General features: G+C 37.3%; 1 protein-coding gene across 2 annotated transcripts in view; it reads left to right on the forward strand.

Moving 5' to 3' along the window:
• TRIP4 (thyroid hormone receptor interactor 4) overlaps positions 1-21,958 on the forward strand; it is a 58,111-nt gene that overhangs the window by 4,566 nt on the left and 31,587 nt on the right. For both annotated transcript variants that reach the window (XM_028506837.2, XM_028506836.2), the window contains exons 4-7: positions 6,830-7,042; positions 9,170-9,248; positions 16,326-16,455; positions 18,614-18,829. In XM_028506837.2, coding sequence (XP_028362638.1) covers positions 6,830-7,042; positions 9,170-9,248; positions 16,326-16,455; positions 18,614-18,829 — 638 coding nt within the window. The remainder of the gene's footprint in view (positions 1-6,829; positions 7,043-9,169; positions 9,249-16,325; positions 16,456-18,613; positions 18,830-21,958) is intronic.

The raw sequence follows: 21,958 nt of genomic DNA on the forward strand, positions 1-21,958 counted from the left end.
TGGTAATTACTTTCTATGTGGTAGTTTTTTGGGCAGCCTGATTAAATAAGTATTGTAAGGACATCTTTAGTTAGAGGTGGTGTGTGTGTGTGTGTGTGTGTGTGTGTGTGTGTATACGTGTGTATACATACATATATATGATGGGAAATAATTAATGAAGTGTATCTTTTTTTTTAAGATATTTATTTATTTATTTATTTATTTATTTATTTATTTTTAGGGAGGGAAGGGAAAGGGGGGGAGAGAGAGAGAGAGAGAGAGAAACATCAATGTGTGGTTGTGGGGGTTATGGCCTGCAACCCAGGCATGTGCCCTGACTGGGAATCGAACCTGCGATGCTTTGGTTCGCAGCCCGCGCTCAATCCACTGAGCTATGCCAGCCAAGGCTAATGAAGTATATCTTCAAATTCATAATTATTTTGTCAGTTTATACTAAAAGAATATGCAATTCTAGCTGTTATTAACAGTGTTTTTCTTTTGGGCCATCCACTACCACCACCACTATCCTCTTTATCATTTAGCTTTTAGAACTTTTGTTATTCCCTCTTGGTATTTGGAGGTAAGCAGAAATATATATATATATATTTATTTATTTAATAAGCAGAAATATTTATAATCAGGACAATTTTACTAGCTAAATTTACTAACAAGGGAAAAGTTAATTATGTTAAATGGAAGAGTATGATCAGAAAATTCTTAGTGTGATGATTATGTAAAAAAACTTGGCAAAATATTTACAAAATAATGTTAAGTTAAAGTAAAAAACCTGAGATTTAAGCCTTTTATCAGTTGGAATAAAATGAGCTAGGACCACCAGCAAAAGATAAAGCACAAGTGACCAATACACATAAATAAGATGTCTAACCTTACCAGTAATTAAGGAGACCAGTTTGTTACCCTAATTTCCTGGGGCTTTCCTAGTTTGAGCATCTTTTAGTCCCACACAAATCAGGATGATTGGGTACTGTATTAATAATCAAATCTCTGAGATTCTGCCTGTCGAATTGTCAGCTATATAGAGTTCTTCAAGATGATGAAGTATTAAAACAGTAACCTCCTATACATTGCTGATGGCAGTGTAAATTGGTTTACACTTTGAGGACGGTTTGGCAGCATATGTGAAGAACCATGGAAAATGTTCATATGCTTTTGATTTATTAATCTAAATTAAGAAAGTAATTAGAAATATATGCTAAACACTATATTTGTACAATTTTATTTATAATATTGAAAATTAGAACTGACGTGATTGTTTAGCTATAAGAAAAAGATTAAATAAATTATAGTTTCCTCTTATATGCCTGAACCATGGACTTGAACAGTGATGTGGGGATTGCCTGAGGGAGTGGGGTGTGCTGGGTGGAGGGTGGGCAAAGGGGGCAGAAGTGGGACAACTGTAATAGCATAATCAATAAAATATAATTTAAAAAATTATAGTTCCCTCATTTGATGGAATACTATGAAGTTAATAAAGTTATTCTTCAAAATACAGAATTTGGGAAAATGTTCATCACAATTAGGTTTATAATCTGCCTAAAATTATTTTGAGTAATTTTTTGTATTACTCTTACTAATAAAAATACTCACTTTTAAAGTAGAAGTATTTTACATATGGGTATGAATATATATTTTATAAGTGTTGATTGCAAGTATATAGAATCTTAGGGTAAAAGTAACATAAAAATATAAAGAAAATATTTTCTGATCAATGTGTTGAATAATGGATGAAATTTTTAAAGCCTTATTTCATAATTTTAAAAATAATTATGAAATAATAACAGTATGATAACAAACTTGTAATAAATTAATTATTAACATACAGGACAGAAAGTTGTTGAAAATAGCATGAGAACTATTATCTGTGTGTTCTTTGAGTCAATGTCCCAGGGATGCTTTCTAAAAAAATTCTAGTTCTCTTTTTAAATATTATTGGTAAATGTTTTTAACTTTATATATACAAATCCTTTTAAGCATTTCTTTTTTTATAACTATTTAATCTTTTCACTTATTCAATCCTATGTTGCTTTAATGTGTTTGGTCAATGCACTCATTTACCAATCCACATTAAAGAAGCCTGCACTGGCTATGTGATAACTAGATTTTTAGTGTGGTAAGTGCCAATTATAGTTTGACAGAGAACTTCACTGTTTATATTAATGGACTTTAATGGATAAGGTGCCTTGATGCTTGCTGTTAAGTAGGTTTCATAAGGTAGAATAAAAGCTGGGGGGCACTCTTAAATTTCCAGATGAGTAAGGAAAATCTTCAAATTAATAATGATTTAATAATAAATTTTATATTTCTTAATGCTTTCAGAGCAATTTATCTCTCAAGAACCTGTTTGAGTCTATGTTTTGTCTTTAAGTGTTTTGTATTCATTAAGCAAACTTGAAAAATAAGTTTGAAAAAAATGGTTTATCCCCTATGTAGTAATTTCTTTTTTTTCTTTTTCGTTTTTTTTTTTTAAGATTTTATTTATTTCTTTTTAGAGAGGGAAGGGAGGGAGAAAGAGAGAGAGAGAGAAACATCAATGTGCGGTTGCTGGAGGTCATGGCCTGCAACCCAGGCATGTACCCTGACTGGGAATCAAACCTGCGACACTTTGGTTCGTAGCCTGTGCTCAATCCACTGAGCTACACCAGCCAGGGCTAGTAATTTCTTATTAAAGCCCCTGAATACATAGCCTTATTTCATGTGTGTTTTTGTTTAAAGACACTTTATTTAGTATATGTTGTTGAGTCATTAACATTGACTCACAGCCAACAGCACTATAACTCATGGCAGAAGAAAACTTATTTGTAAGACACCTACTTTCTATGTAAAGTACAGCCATCTCATGCTTAGGAACACAGGACAGCACTTCAGCACTGGCACTGTGCATGGGGGCCATTTTAAATGGTGAGATCACCAACAAAAAGCATAAAAGTGCAAAAAAGTGGCACCAAATAGACTAAAAGACGACACATATTTATGGAATGAGAGCTGAAACAAGAAGGCAGATCATTGCCTTGCTTGACCTTAGCTGGAAATGTGTGCATTTGGTGACTCAAATTTATTGCCACTCTGTGAAAGCTCTTGGAGTATTGATTTGGGGATTACAAGTAAATTTTAGCAAGTAGCAAATTCACAGATCTGAAAGCATGAGTAATGATTATCAAAGTGTACCTACAAACAGACCTGTAAATAAATCTATTTTCAACTTTCACAGGCAGTTCATCTGGCTATTCAGAAATTTTTATTACATGTTGCTGTGTGTCAAGAACTGATTTAGGCATTAGAGTTGTAGCAATAAACAAGACACATTAGGTTTTCTTGCTTTCCTAGAGTTTATATTTTAGTGGTTTGAAGGAAAAGTGGAAAAGACAGTCAAAGGAAAAATTTTTAAGTGATTATAAATTGTGAGAACTGCCATGAAAGAAATAAAACAACAGCTTGATAGGTAGTAATTGGTAGGACAGATATTAGGTAGGTAGGTTATTCAGAGAAAGCCTCTCTAAAGGGCTGAAACAATAGCTTAGACCTGAATATGAAAAGGAACCAGTATGTAAAGGGACAGACTAGGAACAGTACAGATAAAGGGAATAGCAAGGGCAAAGGGGAGATGGGCAAAAGTGTTGTAGGAAGAATCAGAAGCCTTGTGTGTCTGCAACATAGTGAGCAGGAAAAGTATGATATGTAGATGAAGTTGGAGAGTGCATGAAGGCCATATGTAAGGCTTTATAGGTTTTTAAAAAGTAGCTTGGATTCTATTACAAGCACAGTGGGAAGCCAGTGACAATTTTAAGCAGTGGGATGATATTCTATGAATTGTGTTGCCTGCCCATTTTTCCCCTTCTCTATTTCTCTATCTCTCTGCCTCTAAATAAATACTTATCACCCATTATGTATGAGACCTCATCAAAGCCCTGCTCTTAATCCCTCAAACCTTATTTTAATGTAGCCAGATACTGTAATGAGAGTCCAATATGAATTTCTGCTTAGAGATTTTAATATTCCCTCCACCAGCAGCCCTGAGAGACAAAGATATAATTGACTAGATTGAAAAACTGTGACCTGCTAGATTATATTAAATTTAGCACTTGTCTGACATTTTAATTTTTATTTAAATTGGCTTATTTGATTTTATCTTAGCTCAGCTTTTGGTTTTGGACATTAGAGCATGTCACATCTCTTTTTTTCCCCTTTATTTTATTGTTAATAGTACTATAGATGTCCCCATCTCCCCATCTTTGGCTACCTCCACCCAGCCCCACCATCCCTGTCACATCTCTTTATATTTACCAAAGAATTGTTTCTCTTCCTTGTATTTTCACATCCCCTAGAACTCTTGAGATTTTTCCACTATGAAACTTCAGTCCCTAGAAATAATTGAGAAATTCTCAGTTTAAAGGGAAGTAGGGCCACAGCATGAGAGAAGTATCTATACACTTTATGTGTTAGAGGTAGCTATGGTTTACATATTTGTATCTCCCCAAAATTCACATGTTGAAATGCTAATGCCCAACGTGATGATACCAGGGTGCTGGGCCTTTGGGAGATTTCTGTGTTGTGACGGTGGAACTCCCATGGATGAGATTAGTGTTCTTACAAAAGAGACTCGACAGAGTTCCCTGGCCCCTTTCACCACACAAGGACACAGTGACCTAGATGTCATTTCTGTAACCTGGAAGAAGGCCCTCACCCAACCATGCAACACCCTGATCTTGGACTTCCAACTCCTAGAACTTTAAGAAATAAATTTCTGCTGTTTATAAACTACCCAGTCTATGGTAATTTGTTACTACAGCCTAAATGGACTAACACAGAGGCTAATAAATATAGTTCACTTTTTAAACTTTTTATTTTATAACTTACATATAGAACTGAACAAATGGATTTTCACAAACTGACCCATTCCGGTATAAACAGAAACAAAACTTTACCATTCCTCTAGAAGACCCTCAGTGTGCCCCCAAATGACAGCCCTCCCAAGGAAAACAGCTTCTTGACCTCCAACATCATAGATTACTATTCCTGCTTATGGACTTTGTATAAATGGAGCTAAATAACATGTACTCTTTGGTTTTTGGCTTCTTTCAATTAACATGTTTTATGAGAATTATGCATACTGTTTTGTGTAGCTATACTTTTTCATTCTCATTGCTACGTAGGATCTTATCACATGAGTATATCAATGCTGTTGACATTTGGGTAGTTTCCAATTCCAGTGCTGCAATGAACATTCTTTTGCACGTCTTCTAGTGACATATTTATACATTCTGTTGCGTATATATCCAAGAATTGAATTGCAGGGTTACAGGATATGCATATGTTCAGCTTTGGTAATTACCAATTTATACTCCAACAGTGCATGAGAGCTCCAATTGCTCTGTATCCTTGCCAGTGCTCTGTATCTTCTGTCTTTCAATTTAGCCATTCTGCTTGGTATGTCATTGTATGCATTGTGGTTTTATTTTGCATTTTCTTGATAACTAATGAAGTTAAGCACCTTTTCATGTGACTGTTGGCCATTTGGATATCTTCTTTGTTGTTGTTGTTGTTGTTTTAAAGATTTTATTTATTTATTTTTAGGGAGGGAAGGGAGGGAGAGGGGAGAGGGAGAGGGAAACATCAATGTGCGGTTGCTGGGGGTTATGGCCTGCAACCCAGGAATGTACCCTGGCTGGGAATCGAACCTGGGACACTTTGGTTCCCAGCCCGCGCTCAATCCACTGAGCTACGCCAGCCAGGCCTAGATATCTTCTTTTTAAAAAAAATATTTTCATTTATTTATTTTTAGGGAGAGGGGAAGGGAAGGAGAAAGACAGAGAGAGAAACGTCAATGTATGGTTGCCTCTCATGCGCCCCCCACTGGGCATGTGTCCTGACTAGGATTGAACCAGAAACCCTTTGGTTTACAGGTGCTCAATCCACTGAGCCACACCAACCAGGGCTGGATATTTTCTTTTTGAAAAAAGATTTTATTTATTTTTAGAAAGAGGGGAAGGGAAGGAGAAAGAAAAGGAGAAAAACATCGGTTGGCTGCCTCTCACACAAGCACCAACTGGGGATTAGGCCTGCAACCCAGGCATGTACCCTGACTGGGAATCAAACTGGTGGTCTTTTGCTTTGTGGGACAGTACTCAACCAACTGAGCCACACTGGTCAGGGCTGGATATCTTCTTTTATGACATTCCTGTTTAGGCCTTTTGCCCATTTTTCTATTGTGTTTGCTGTCTGAGTCTTAGTGAATCTGATTTTATTGCTTTTTCTAATTTATATTTCCAAATCTGTGAATATCATCTGCTTTTATTTTTTTTTAAGATTTTATTTATTTATTTTTAGAGAGAGGGAAAAGGAGGGAGAAAGGGAGGAAACAGCAATGGGATGCCTCTCTCATACCCCCATCTCTGGACCTGGCCTATAACCTAGGCATGTACCCTGACTAGGAATTGAAACAGCAACCTTTCAGTCTGTAGGCTAGCACTCAGTCCATTGAGCCACACCAGCCAGGGAGAATATCATCTACTTTTAGAGGCATTTTTGTTTCTTATGATTTTCAATTTAGCTATGCTTAAATATGTCACAATCAGCTTTTACTGCTACAACTACTTCCCACCAGCTGTAATAGAGGACTGAAATGGCAAGGTCTATGAGCTCATTTTTCTAGAGCATAATCTTTTTTTTAAACCCTTGATTATAACGAATTTGTATTTCTCCTCCTCCTTTCCTTCTTGGCACCTTGGTAGTGTGTAAGTTGTTATTAAACAGAATTGAGGTTTTGCTCTTTTCGACTATTTTTATTGTCATTAACTATTTGATGTTATTTCCAATATTTTTGTATACTTAGGCACAAGAGAACAGCAACTCCTTAAAGAAGAAGACGAAGTTTGTTAGTTTATACACAAAAGAGGGACAAGACAAGCTTGCAGTCCTGATCCCAGGTCGCCACCCTTGTGATTGTTTGGGCCAGAAGCACAAGCTGATCAATAACTGTCTAATCTGTGGGCGTATAGTCTGTGAACAAGAGGGCTCTGGCCCTTGTTTATTCTGCGGTTCTCTGGTAATAATTTTTTTTTAAATTTTATTATTTTTAGAGGGAGGGGAAGGGAGAGAGGGAGAGAAACATCAGTGTGTGGTTGCCTCTCACATGGCCCCCACTGGGGACCTGGCCCGCAACCCAGGTATGTGCCCCAACTGGGAATCGAACTGGCGACCCTTTGATTCTCAGCCCGCACTAAATCCACTGAGCTACACCAGCCAGGGGTCTGGTAATCGTTTTTTATTTTATTTTACTGGTTTAATAAATAGGGACATTTACATCCCTTTTATTTTTCATAATAAATTTTTTTCCCTACGATATCCAGTAAACTGTAGTAGCAGGAATTTTTTAGGCAAAAACCCAAGGTTATATCCTAATAATGAGACTTGTTAGTAAGAAGGGTTTTGAGAAGACACACATTGAGAGACCCAAGTCTTGTGTCAGATTAATTCAAGAAAACTTCAGGCTTAAAATGTCAAATTTTTCTGTTAGAGTCTTCGGACATATCCTCACAGGGACAGAACCACTGTGATATAATCCTCAGGTCTTTAACACTTTTGTTTCTAGGATACCTCCTCTTTATAGCTCTGTAGTGAGAGAATGACCTCAAGAGTGTAGCAGCAATGACTCTGTTATAAACACCCTAATGAGTTGTCTAGAAAGCTGTTCTGCCAGTTGAGCTGGCTGGCTGAAGCAGTGGCATTTGGTGTTGGTAAAGGGTACTATTTTACACTGTTTTGTTTTACCTTCTCTTTAATTGCTTTGTTTAGGAACCTTTGCTTTTTCAATATACTCAGAGAACAAGCTGATAGAAAATGGATGACCTGAAAAATGTAATGTGTACTGTCAGAATGTTCAGAAAATAGCAGTAAATGTCCTCCCATATGAAGCTTTCTCTAGAGAAACAACCTACCGCTGCTGTCAGGAACTCTGTCCAACTGCTAGGAAGTACAGTGTTTAATGTGTTAGATCCCCTTACGATTACAGTGATTTTATTACTTTTTTCATCCTCACCTGAGGATGTTTATTGGTTTTAGAGAGGGGGAGAAAGAAAAACATCAATGTGAGAGAAACATCAGTCAGTACCCTCCCTTATGCACCCTGCTTGGGAATTTAACTCCCCACCCTTTTGGTGCATGGGGTGACGCTGCAATCAACTGAGCCCCCCAGCCAGGGCTGCAGTGATTTTATAATAAACAAAACTTTATTTTGCTTAATACAATCATTATTTTATAATATTTGAAGGCAAAAAAACAAAATATATGTGGTATAAAAGCTAGACAAGATTTCACTAGTGATACTGTAATTTGCTTTTTTCTCTATGTCTTTATAATAAGATATCTGCTTATAATTTAAGTGTTGAATATTTTTCGCAACAATCTCAATGATGGCAAATCTTTCTCCTTTAAAAGTAGGTTAGATTTTTTATTTTTTAAATTAAAATTGTTTTAAAGATTTTATTCACTTTTATTATTTTTAAAGATTTTATTTACATTTAGAGAGAGGGGGACAGCAGGAGAAAGAGAAACATTAGTGTGTGGTTGCCTCTTGCACACCCCCTACTGGAGACCTGGCCCACAACCCAGGCATATGTCCTGACTGGGAATTGAACCAGCGACTCTCTGGTTTGCAGCCCAAGCTGAATCCACTGACTACACCACCCAGGGCTATTTATTTACTTTTAGAGATAGGGGAAGGGAAGGAGGAAAAGACAGATCACTGTCTGAGAGATACATCAATTGGTTGTCTCTGGTATGCCCCAGTTGGAGACCTGGCCTGCAACCCAGACATGTTCCCTGACTGGGAATTGAACCAGTGACCTTGTGGTTCACAGGTCACCACTCAGTCCACTGAGCCACACCAGCCATGGCAGGTTAGTTTTTTTTTGTTTTGTTTTTTTAACCGCCAAGTCATTCAGGCTCGCTTGCAGTGAGATCAGTTTTTTGTATGGTTCATGAAAGAAGGGAGAAATAGAAAGAGTAGGGTAAAACTCAATTTGAATATATATTTTTTGTTATATTTGGATAAAACATCAACAGTCTCATTTTTTTATTGCCAAACTAATGTGTAATTTAAGTTTACTTTGTAGGTATATCAGGAAAACAACATAAATAGGTATTAGATCATGTGACTTTTATTACTTTACAGGTATGTACTCGTGAAGAACAGGATATTTTACAACGTGACTCAAACAAGAGCCAGAAATTGCTCAAGAAGCTAATGTCAGGTAGGCAGTAATCTTCTGCTTACTCTCCCTCTCAACATTTGAGCACATAACATTTAGTGAGAAAACAAATCATTGTAGTGGATTATAACCCAATGAGTAAAGTTAATATCCTGAGTTAACTAAATGGGGAGAAGGGACAGCTCCTTCTTATAGAAGAATTCTAATAAAGTGAACGAATCTGATGTTTAGAGTTGACACATACTAATATTCAAAATGTGCAATTTTCAACAAAAAATTATGAGGCATGCAAAAAAAACCCAAGAAATTATGGCCCATTCACAGGAAAAAAAAGATATTAACATGGAAACTATGCCTGAAGCTCAGGCAAAGGAAACCACTAAGAACTAAGGAAACCAAGAAAACAGTGTTACACCAAGTAGAGAATATTAGTAAAAAAATAGGAATTACAGGACTGCCAGTTAAGATGGCTGCATAGGAAGTACTTCCTCCTCCTGCAACCACATCAAAATTACAACTTAACTACAGAACAAACATCATTCAGAACCACCTGAAATTTGGCTGACTGGAAGTCCTACAACTAGAGAATTAAGAAGAAGCTACATTGAGACTTGACAGATACTCGAAATGGGCTGGTCTGCACCCACATGTGGATAAAATTTGGGAGGGATACCCTGTAGCAGAAGTCCCTCTGAGGAGCAAGGGATCCCAGCCCCTTACCAGGCCCTCCACCCCAGGGTTTCAGTGCCAGGAAGAGAAGGTTCCATAACTTCTGGTTGGAAAAACCAGTACAGATTGAGGCAGAGGAAGACAGAACAGCTGGAGTCCCAGGCAGTTCCTCTTAAAGGGCCCACACACAGACTTATTCTGACTCACTCACTCTGAGCTCCAGTGCTGGAGCAGCAGCTTAAAAGGCACCAGAGCTATACATGGAAGGAACTGAATCATGTAGGAAAAAGGTGAAAGCTGAAGGGTGGCAGCTTTCTCCCTGACAGAATAGCAGTTAGAGGCTATTGTTCCTTTGGCGAGCCCTCTGCAACCCGGAGGCAGTAGGCAGGGGGCCATATCTGAGACTCCCATCAACCTGGCTCACACTGCTGCATCCTGGTGATTCCCTGAGGTCCCACCCCACCCAACTTTCGGGCCCACTCAAGCTGTTTCCAGTAGCTTTTCCACACAAATGACCTGTCTTGGCTCATCCTTCAGATTTTCCTGAAATCTCCCAAACCAGCAGCATCTGGCTTCAGCGTGCTCCATACCTCTCATACTAAGTGGCCCAGGCCTAGCACCAGCCACAGGCAGGCTCAGTGTTGCAGCTCTCTCTCACCTGGGCCCCTCTAAGCCCAGTACAAGTAGCAGCCATTTGTATATTGCTTTGTAGGTCATGCTAGGTGGTCCCAGGCAGGACACAAATGGTGGCTGACCTTGGCCCGTACCTGCTGGGAGGCCCCAGAGCCTGCACACCCAGTGAACTGCTTCAGACCACGCCAAAGCACTACCACCCAACCACCTCTATAGGCTACACACTTAAAGGACTGACTCAGCAGGCAATAGAGCCCTGCTGAAGTAAGTCCTGCTGTGTGGAATGACCTCCTGCATGGCTGATATTCCATGGTGGTTGGAGGCCTGGGGGTAATAAATTCCTCCCATTGATGTGCCAACAGCAATCAAGGCTCAATTACAAGAAGAGCATTTACACAGCCCACATGTGTGGGGCACACCTTGAATGCCCAGCTTGGGTGATCGGGGTGGCTGTGCCACTGGATCCTACAGAACACCTACCACATTAGGCCACTCTGCCAAACCTGGGAGACATAGCAGCTCTACCTACTACATAGAAACACACAGGGAGGCTGCTAAAATGAAAAGATAAACATAGCTCAGTGGATTGAGCGCGGGCTGCAAACCAAAGTGCCGTAGGTTCGATTCCCAGTCAGGGCACATGCCTGGGTTGCAGGCCATGGCCCCCAGCAAACACACATTGATGTTTCTCTCCCTCTCTTTTTCCCTCCCTTCCCTCTCTAAACATAAATAAATAAAATCTTTAAAAATTAAAAAAAAAAAACTTAAAAACTTGAGTAAAAAAAAAAGATAAATATGCCCCAAATGAAAGAACAGAACCCCAGAAAAAAAAAAAAAACTAAACAAAGTGGAGACAAGTAACCTACTAGATGCAAAGTTCAAAGTCCTGGTTATAAGGATACTCAGAGAACTTAGTGAGAAATTCAAGAGCATAAAAAAAGGACCAGTCAGAAATGGAAACAAAAATTGAAATTAAGAGGAATGTATAGGAAATCAAGAGTAAAGTAGATGAAGCCAAGAATCATATTAGTGATTTGGAATATAAGGAAGCAAAAAATACCCAATCAGAACAGCAAAAAGAAAACAGAATCCAAAAAAATAATGACAGTGTAAGCAGCTTCTGGAACAACTTCAAGTACCAGCATTCTTATCATGGAAGTGCTGGAAGGAGAAAGAGAAAGAAATTGAAAACCTGTTTGAAAAAATAATGATGAAAATCTTCCCTAACTTGGTTAAAAAAATAAACAAACATACAATTCCAGGAAGCATAGAGAGTCCCCCACAAGAGGAACCCAAAGAGGCCCACACCAAGATACATCATAATTAAAACGCCAAAGTTTAAAGACAAAGAATCTTAAAAGCAAGAGGAGAATAGCATTAGTTACCTAGAGGGAGCATCCATAAGACTGTCAGCTGATTTCTCAACAGAAATTTTGCATGCCAGCGGGATTGGCAAGAAAAATTTGAAGTGAAGAAAATCAGGGACCTACCACCAAGATTACCCAGCAAAGCTGTACTTGAAGAACAGGTAAAGAGGTAGCCAGATAAGACAAAGCTAAAGGAGTTCATCACCACGAAACCTGTATTTTTGTTTTTTAAATCCTCAACTAAGGATATGTTTAATTGATTTTAGAGAGAGAGGAAGGCAGAAAGAGAGAAACATCACTGTGAGAAAGATCAATTGCTTGCCTCCCATACGCTCCCTGTTCTGAAATCATACCAATAACCTAGGTATGAGCCCTGACCCAGAATTAAACCTGCAACCTTTTAGTGTACAGGACAATACTCCAGCCAACGGAGTCACCTTCCAGAGCACCACCAAACTAGAATTATATGAAATGTTAAACGTGTCCAACCTTTTGCCATCTCTGGGCCACACTGGAAGAAGAAGAGTTGTCTTGGGCCATACATTAAATACACAAACACTAATGAAAACTGATGAGCAAAAAAAAGGTTTTGAGTAAATTTACAGTTTTGTAGTGGGCTGCATTCATAGTGATCCTGGGCCACATGTGGCCTGCAGTCCATGGGTTGGACACATGGGTTGGCCAGTTAAAGGGTCTTCTTTAAGAGGAACAAGAAGAAGAAGAAAAGATAAAAAATATGAACATAGCCCTGGCCAGTGTGGCACAATTTTTTGGAGCATTATCCCTTTAATCCAAAAGATCATGGGTTGGCATATAACTAGGTTGTGTGTTCTGTCCCCAGTTGGGACACATACAAGAGGCAAGGGATTGATGTTACTCTCCCTCTCTCTCTCTCCCCCACCTTTCCCCTCTCACTAAAATCAATAAGCATGTCCTCAGGTAAGGACAAAAAATAAAAATTAAAAATATATATGAATATTAAAATGTCAATAACTACATATCCATCAACAATTGAATCTAAAAAAACAACGGAACAAGCAGAACAGAACACAGACCTAGATACAGAGAACATTTCAATGGTTGCCAGATGGGAGGGGGATGAGGGATAGATGAAGGTGAAGAGATTAAGAAGTGTAAATTGGTAGTTACAGAAAAGTCATGGGGATGTAAAGTACAGCATGGGAATAATATAATAGCTATGTATGGTGTCAGATGGGTGTGAGATTTATTTGCATGGTCACTTAGTAAGTTATATAATGTCTGATGACTGAGATGTACACCTGAAATTAATATAATAATGTATGTCAACTGTAATTGGAAAGGTTTTTTAATTTAAAATACAAAATATTTATATAAATATATATAAAATATTTATGTAAAATATAAAATAAAGAATATAAAATGAGGGAATGAGGATAATAGAAAATCACCATTAGAACACCATAATAGCAGTAATGGTTACAGTGAAGATCCACCAATGTATGCTAAAATTGTTGGATGAACATTAAGATTAGGATTTGCAAGGTCACAAAAGACAAGAATTGTCACAGATTGGAGGAGACTAAGACATGACAACTAACTGCAATGTAGCATCCTGAATTGGACCCCAGAACAGAAAAATAACTTTAATGAAAAAAAATGTTGAAATCCAAATAAAGTCTGTGATTTAATTAATAGTATTGTACCAGTGTTAATTTCTTATTTTTAATATTTGTGCTATGATTATATAAGATAAGATATTAGCATTAAGGGAAGCTGAATGAAATATATCAGGAGCTCTCTTTTTTTGCAACTCTTTTTTAAGTATTTAATAGTTGAAAAATGTGAATAAATAGGTAAGGACATTGCCTTTTTTTTTTTTAAGATTTTATTTACTTATTTTTAGAGAGGGAAGGGAGGGAGATAGAGAGAGAGAGAGAGAGAAAAACATCAGTGTGCGGTTGCTGGGGGTTATGGCCTGCAACCCAGGCATGTACTCTGGCTGGGAATCGAACCTGGGACACTTTGGTTCCCAGCCCACGCTCAATCCACTGAGCTACACCAGCCAGGGCTTCTTTTTTTAAAATTGTTCAAGTACAGTTGTCTCCATTTCCCCCCTACCAGTTAAGGACATCTTTAAAAGAAAAAATCATATTCACTTATTTCCACATATGAAAATATTTTGGGGTTTTTAAATATAGGTATTGGTTTATATTATAAAGGAATGATCAAAGTGTTTATATTTGTTTCTCCTGTTTTTCAATTAACACTTTAAAATTAGTGTCTATGTTGCTATATAGTCTTCATCATTTTTTGTGGCTAAAAATAATCTATTAACTCGATCTATTGTACTATGATTACTTATTTTCTACTGGATATTTTGACCCTTTCCAAATTATCAATAATACCACAAGTGGTCATTTTTTGTTAATATATCTTTTTATTTATTTTCTTGTGATAAATTTCTGAGAATGGGATTACTGAGTTAAAGAATATTGATAATTTTTGACACTTAAGGTGTATTTATCTTATTACATTACCAAAATGTATTATACCATCTATAACAATATTAGTTTTATACCTGAGAACCTGTCATCATTGAGTTTTGACATTTCAGATTTTTAATTTTTTATAGTTGTAATTTTTCAGAATTATTAATGAGGTTGAAAAGGTCTCCATACTTTTAAAATTAGGATTTCTATAAGGCCATTATTATGAGAAAAGGTAATTGTAAGTGTTTTTTTAAAAAGATTTTTAAAAATTTTATCCCTGGGTGGTATGGCTCAGTGGATTGAGTGCGGGTCTGCGAACCAAAGGGTCACTGGATTGATTCCTGGTCTAGGGCACATGCCTGGGGTATGGAGGCCAGGTCCCCGGTAGGGGGCTCATAAGACACAACCACACATTGATGTTTCTCTTCCTCTCTTTCTTCTTCCCTTCCCCTCTCTCTCTAAAAATAAATAAAATCTTAAAAAAAGGATTTTACTTATTTAGCCCTGACTGGCTGGCTCAGTTGGTTAGAGCATCACCCGGCTATACCAAGGTTGTGGGTTTGATCCTCGGTTAGGGCATGTACAAGAATCAACCAGTGAAAGCATAAATAAGTAGAACAAACTGATGTGTGTGTCTCTCTCTCTCTCTCTCTCTCTCTCTCTCTCACAAATCAATACATTAAAAAAATAAAAAGATTTTATTTATTTATTTTTTAGAGAGTGGGGAAGGGAGGGGAAAGACAGGGAGAGAAACGTCTGTGTGTGAAAGAAACACCGGTTGGTTGCCTCTTATATGCCCCCAACTGGGGACCCGCAACCCAGTCATGTGCCCTGATGGGATTTGAGCTGGCAACCTTTCAGTTCATAGGCTGGCATTCAGTCCACTGAACAACACCATCCAGGGCATCTAAATGCTTTTTTAATGTTCAGAATATAAGAATCAGTCTCTCTCTCTTGCTTTCATTCTCTTTTAATTTTATTTATTTATTTTTAAGATTTTATTTATTTATTTTTAGAGAGGGAAGGAAGGGAGATAGAGAGAGAGAGAAACATCAATGTGAGGTTGCTGGGGGTCATGGCCTGCAACCCAGGCATGTACCCTGACTGGGAATTGAACCTGCAAGCTTTGGTTCTTGAGCTGTGCCAGCCAGGGCCGCTCTCTTTTAATTTTAAAAGAAAGATTTTACAGGATTTTGAAAACACCTCAAGTTTTAAGTAGAGAGGTCAGCCATTATTATCACCTAGTTGTTTTCCTAACTCATTTTGGTTTTATCACAATTTATGGCTCTCTTTTCTGGGATATACGTGTGTGTGTGTGTGTGTGTGTGTGTGTATCTATGTATATGTATACATAGATATTTATACTATGTTTTCACAATGGAGACAACACATGGGCCAAGGAATTAATATAGGCTTTAGATTTAGACCTAAGTTTAAATTTTGTTTCTACCCTCTAATTTCTGTGTGAACTCAATAAGCTTATTGTTTCTGAACTTTAGTTTCTTATCTGTAAAACAAAGATAATACAAACTTTCTAACAAGGTTATTGTAAAGATTAAATAATATATATTAAGTGCCTTAGCATCTAATAAGTTCTCATTATTACTGTCTCTTTTCTACAGTTTCTTTTCTTTTTTCTTCCATTATTTAGTTTTTAGTTTTGATATGTAAAAGTATGTTTAGAGGTGATATTCAGTTCAACTCAATAAAGTTTTCATTTATAAGGTATTGTATATTGTGGGGTTAAATACTTTGGTGATCCAAATTTCCATAACTGAAGAAATGGAGCTTAACGGTTATTGAGACCCTGTTACGTGTCAAGCACTGTCTGTGTGTACTTGTTTGTTTTCTATTGAAATGAAGTCTGTTGATCATCAGAGTAGAGTCAGATCTTCTGATACTTTATTTTCTGCTGCACAGTATTAACAATTAATTTGTATTATAGGCTGACATCATTTGATTTCCTTATTGAATTTCAGGGTCAGAGAGTTCTGTAAAGGTGGATGTCTCTACCAAGGACCTTCTTCCTCATCAAGAATTGCGATTTAAGTCTGGTCTGGAGAAGGCTGTCAAGCATAAAGACAAACTGTTAGAGTTTGACAGAACTAGGTATGATGTGGTTAGAATAACAAATGCTAGGAAGTAGGCTAGTTCACAGAATCTGCCTATTAACACATTATTTTGGCCCTGGCAAGGTAACTCTGTTGATAAGAGTGTTGTCTCAATATGCCAAAGTTGTGGGTTCAATCCCTGGTTAGGGCACATGCAAGAACTACCCAATGGACACATAAATAGGTGGAACAACAAATGGATGCTTCTCTCTCTCTTCCCCTCTCTCTAAAATCAATAAATAAAAAATTTAAAAAACACATTATTTTGGCACTTGATACATCCTTAGGAATGGAGTATGAAAAAATTTATAGGACAATAGGATGCTTTACACAGGAAGCCTACATTTGTTTTTGAATTCATGTTTGAATAAGATTGGCTCCCACTGAGAGGATCCTGCATTGAAACATTTTTTGATTTTTGGCACATGGTAGTGTACTCCCCAGTAAGTTGATTTGGGTTGACAGAATTCCCCACTTGTTTCACTTGTAGCCAGTCAATCATCATATATATTAGAGTGCCTGCCATCTGCAAACTGCTGTGCTCGGCTCTGGAGAGTCTGTTAGATCCAGCCTCTGGGAGAGCCTAGGTAACCGCTCATCAGGGGAAGGCATGATTTACCCTTCTTTTTCCCTTTGACACTCAATGTGACTTTCTGATTCAATGATTTACATATTAAAATGTCCCTAAGTTGGCTTTTATATTCCTACACTTTTGTTCTTTAGCCCATTGACTTCTCTTCAGGAAACAGAATTTGTTAGTTCTATTTTTTCTTTCTTTCTCTCTTTCATTTTTTTTCTTCCTTTGTACCAAATGCATATATTGAAAACCAGTTAATGGTAAAGCTAATATTAAATAGGATTTAAATGCTCACATTTCAAATGGCCATGTGAGAGTGTGATGGTTCCTAGAGAGACCTCGAATCTCTTACTTATTGTAACTGACCTAGTAGTCTATCCCTGGCATGATCCTTTGGTTAGACACACCTACCACTACCAGGCTGTTTGCTGTGAACACATGAGATATAACTCTGAAAGGTAGTCCTTAAGTACGTCCATCACAAGGTTTGTAATTCCATATTTACTCTTAATCCTTTAAAAATCACTTTTGGCCCTACTCAGTAAAACTTAACATAGAACTAGAATTAGAAATGGAGTACAATTCTTGATAAATAAAAACTGGGAAAGTATCTCCCTATTGAAATGGCCCTTTTGCTGATGCGTTCAGTGGCACCACTTTCATTATTTAGGTTTACATAGGACCCATTTTCTCCTGAGACATCTTAAACTTCCCACTCTCAGCCTACTTTATAACCTACAAATCCAGCTGAGTCCTGGATAATTGAAATAAATATATGAATATGATTTCAGTATTTCCCTATGCCTGTGTAAAGGCATATTACAAATTTGTAATTATGCACAAATCCAGTTGATTTGTGGCTTGAGAGTTGTCACTTCACCTCTGTGAGCCCTGGGTTTATCATCTGTAGAATGAGAGCGTGGATCAAGATTTCTTCTAGTTCTCAGTTTCTTTTTGGGTATAATCTTAGAAACAGGCCTGATTATCATATCTTGGATTGCCCATTGTATTAGTAAGGGACTGGAGATTTGGGCAGGGGGAACTGACATGTAGTAGTAGAGTACTAGGGTGTCCTAAGAGTGAGCCACAGGACTGCAGGTCCAGATTAGAACACCAGTTTTTAAGGGAAAGGGTAGTAATTGACCCTAGCAGGAATAGATTGGGTCCCAACTATAGAGGGACTCTGATATTAAGTAAGTTGCCAAGGCATGAACTCAGATGCAACAAAACCAGCCAAAAGCCCAGTTTCAGAAGATGAGGACTAGAATAGTAAGAAGGCTAGAAGGATAGTGGATTAGGATGCTCTGTCTTTTCCTGCCCGAGGATGAAATTAGTTTTAGTAGCTAAACAGCCTGCAGTGGGAATAAGATATATGCAGGAGCTGGGAACCAAGCGGAGCTTGACTTGGTTTTAGAACATTCTTGGGTCTCCTTGTTTGATATAATAACCTTTAGAACAGCATAAGAGCAAGCTGCCTTGAAATAGTTTTCCAGGAATCAAGTCCTTATTTGTCAATAGGTGGCCTAATTGCCAGGTCTTTTTCTTTTCTTTCTTTTTTTTTTTTTTTTTTTTTTTTTAGCATTCGAAGGACCCAAGTAATTGATGATGAGTCAGATTACTTTGCCAGTGATTCTAACCAGTGGTTGTCCAAAATTGAGCGGGAAACTCTGCAGAAGCGAGAGGAAGAGCTAAGGGAACTTCGACATGCCTCTCGGCTCTCTAAGAAAATCACCATTGACTTTGCAGGCAGGAAGATTGTGGAAGATGAAAATCCGCTAGCCGAGTATCATAGCAAGTAAGTGGATAGCAGAAAGGGTCTGGAAGAAGGGGGTGGTTTGACTGTAAAAGATTAGCCTCTTCTAATGGATCTGCTATTTTCATTTTTTAAAAAATTAATGTATTTATTTGGAATAAAAACATGTAAGAGTAGCTAATAAAATTTTGAAAATGAACAGAGAGGGGAGCTTGTCCTACTAGATAATCACTGTTGTTTTATAAAAAAACTTTTTAAAACAATGAGGTACAGTTTAGGCACAGGACTAGATCACTGAAACATAATAGAATCCAGAAAGAATCCTGTGTGTCTGCATTGTGTGTGTGTACATTTAGTAACTGATAAAGGTATTATTTCTGAACAGTAAGGAAAGGATTAAATATATGATGGGATGATTGACTGCCAGCTTAGGAAAAAAGCCTGTAGTCGATCTCTACCTCAGGTCATTCTGTGATAAGTTTGACTAAGAAGATAAATATTAAAAAAATAAAAGAATCAGAAAGAAATATAGAAATAAAGGAGAATATAGTCAGTCTTGGTGTGATAAACCTCTTTCTAAGCAGGATATAAAACCCAAAAGTCAAAAAGACATAAGATATTTTAAATAAAGTAAACAAGTACCAGACTGAGAGGAAATATTTTCAGCATTTTTAATAGTCAAAGAGTAGCCCTGGCTGGTGTGGCTCAGTGGATTGAGTGCTTGCCTGTGAACCAAAGGGTTGCCTGGGTTGTGGGCCAGGTCCCCAGTTGGGGGTGCACAAGGCAACTGCACATTGATGTTTTTCTCTTTCTTCCTCCCTTCCTCTCTCTCTAAAAATAAATAAATAAATATTAAAAATAGTCCAAGAGTAATATCTGTACTATATAAAGACTTGCAAATTAAAAGAAAAAGACAAAAAAGTTCCAGTAGAATAATGGGTAGAGGCTGAGAATAGACAATTTACAGGTAAGGAAATACAAATAGTCATTAAACATTTGAAAAGATGCTCAACTAGTTATCAAAGAAATGCAGATTTTTAAACAATGTATCATAAAATTGGCTGAAATAATATTGCATAATCTGTGAGTGTAGGAAAATGGGTATGCTCTTTTACTGTGGATGGAAGTACTAAAATGGTACCACCTCTTTCAGGCATACAGCTTAGTGATCAGACAGCTATATACCCTGCAGTTGGATGCCTTTTTAGGAGATAAACAAGCACAAGCAAGATTAGGCTCTGAGATACCTTGTGTCCCCTGTGTTCATGTGACGTGAACAATGACCAGTGTGAATTACACAGCAGAGGGCCAGTCCCTAATTCTGAACTAAATATATATTAGTGGTATATATGTGTATGTGTATAGAGGCACACACAGCTTCACAGAAGGAAGAGCATAGGGAGCCCCCCCAAATCAATACAAATAAAAATAATAAAATGATAAAGCCTCAACACCAAGAGTGAATTTTAATGTATACTATGGATTTGGGGTGATAATGATGTGTCATAGGTTGATCATTACAAATGTACAACTCTAGCGAGGGGTGGTTGATAACAGGGGAGTCTCTGAGTGTGTGGGGCCAGGGAATATATGGGAAATTTCTGAATCTGACATTCAGTTGTGCTATGAACCTAAAACTGCTGTAAAAAATTAAATCTATTAGAAAAATTGTCATTATGACCACTTAGAGTTGGCAAGGGGTACACATATTGGCTCCAGCACAGTACTGAAAAGAAAGCTCATAGAGATCTTACCCTGATTTCTGTTTTGAAAAAGACATACCTCTCTTTCTGTGTGTGTGTGTGTGTGTCTCACACACACACATGCACTTCTGGATAATACTGAATACAGTAGTGTTTTTTACAAGGCCCAATCCTTGGCTTTTCTCTTTCATTCCTGGAAAGTCCACTGTAGAATTTTCCTAAACAAAGGTTATTCTCTCCTATAAGCAATTCTACCACTATATTCAAAATAATTATTTATTTTTACCTATTATGTATATGATACACAGATATAAAGAAAAAATATTTCTGAGTGATGGGTTTAGGAATTTCTTTTCTTTCTATTAATTTGTATTTTCCATAATAAAGATGGATTGCTTTACCAATAAAAATCATTTCATATCTAATAAAGAGGGTAAGCCTTTTAGAAGTGAAATTGGGCAGTATCTCAAAATTTAAATTGTGTAAACTTTTTGACTTATCAGCTGCACACCAGATATCAAGTGCTAGTTTCTTCATTCCCTTCTCAAAAATTAAAAAAATATTTTCCATTTTGGCATATGAAAAATGCTATTTCATTGCAATTTATATTCACATGTCTATGCTTTGGTTGTATGCTAATAAGTCTGAACATTCTAAAAATGTATTGATTAGCTAATTTTATTCTTTTATACATTATAGAGTTCTGGATATACTTAACTACTGTATTGTGTCTTAAGTCTACAGTTTCCCTCCTTCAGATCCCACTGCCCAACCACTGTATTTTAGACTCACCTCTTCCTTCAAATTCTTGTGTTTTTTTTTTTAAGCTTTATGTCTCTGTTTTTGCTTCTCCTTTGGTTTGGAAATCCCTCCCCCAACCTTTGCCTTTCAAATATCTGCTTCTCTCTTGAAGCTACTTAGTACAGCACATGGGATAATAGGATAGTGACCACCAGATGGATTGTGCCTCATAGTATTAATTACATTCTCTCGTGTTTTGTTCATCTTTATAGCTGTCTTAAACCTGCAAATTAGATTCTAGGCTTTTTTTTTTTTTTTTTTTTTGCCTAGAATCCACACCTTTTAAGTTGCCGTGCATATAAGAGGTTCCTAACAACTATCTTTTTGATTATATTCAAGGTCAGGATCAGCCTTTTCTACTGGTAGAAGCTTTTCATTATATTGTGCCTCAGAATTATCATCATCCACATTTGTCAAGCATCCAGCAGGGGCATGGAGTAAAGTAGCAAGTAATGCAGTACTATAGAGTAGAATAAGATACTGTTTCTGCAGGACCTGTGGTCTCTTACTTATCCAAGAGAATGAGTTCCACAAGTGAAAATTATCACATAGGTTTAGAGCGAAATAGTCATACCAGATATGACCATAGGATGTATCTGATGATTAAGTAGTAGGTGCTACAGGACTTCAGAGAAAGGAGGAAGCATTTTTGTATGGGGCCAGTAGA

Source organism: Phyllostomus discolor, chromosome 1 (assembly GCF_004126475.2).
Source record: "Phyllostomus discolor isolate MPI-MPIP mPhyDis1 chromosome 1, mPhyDis1.pri.v3, whole genome shotgun sequence".
NCBI classification, from domain to species: Eukaryota; Metazoa; Chordata; class Mammalia; order Chiroptera; family Phyllostomidae; genus Phyllostomus; species Phyllostomus discolor.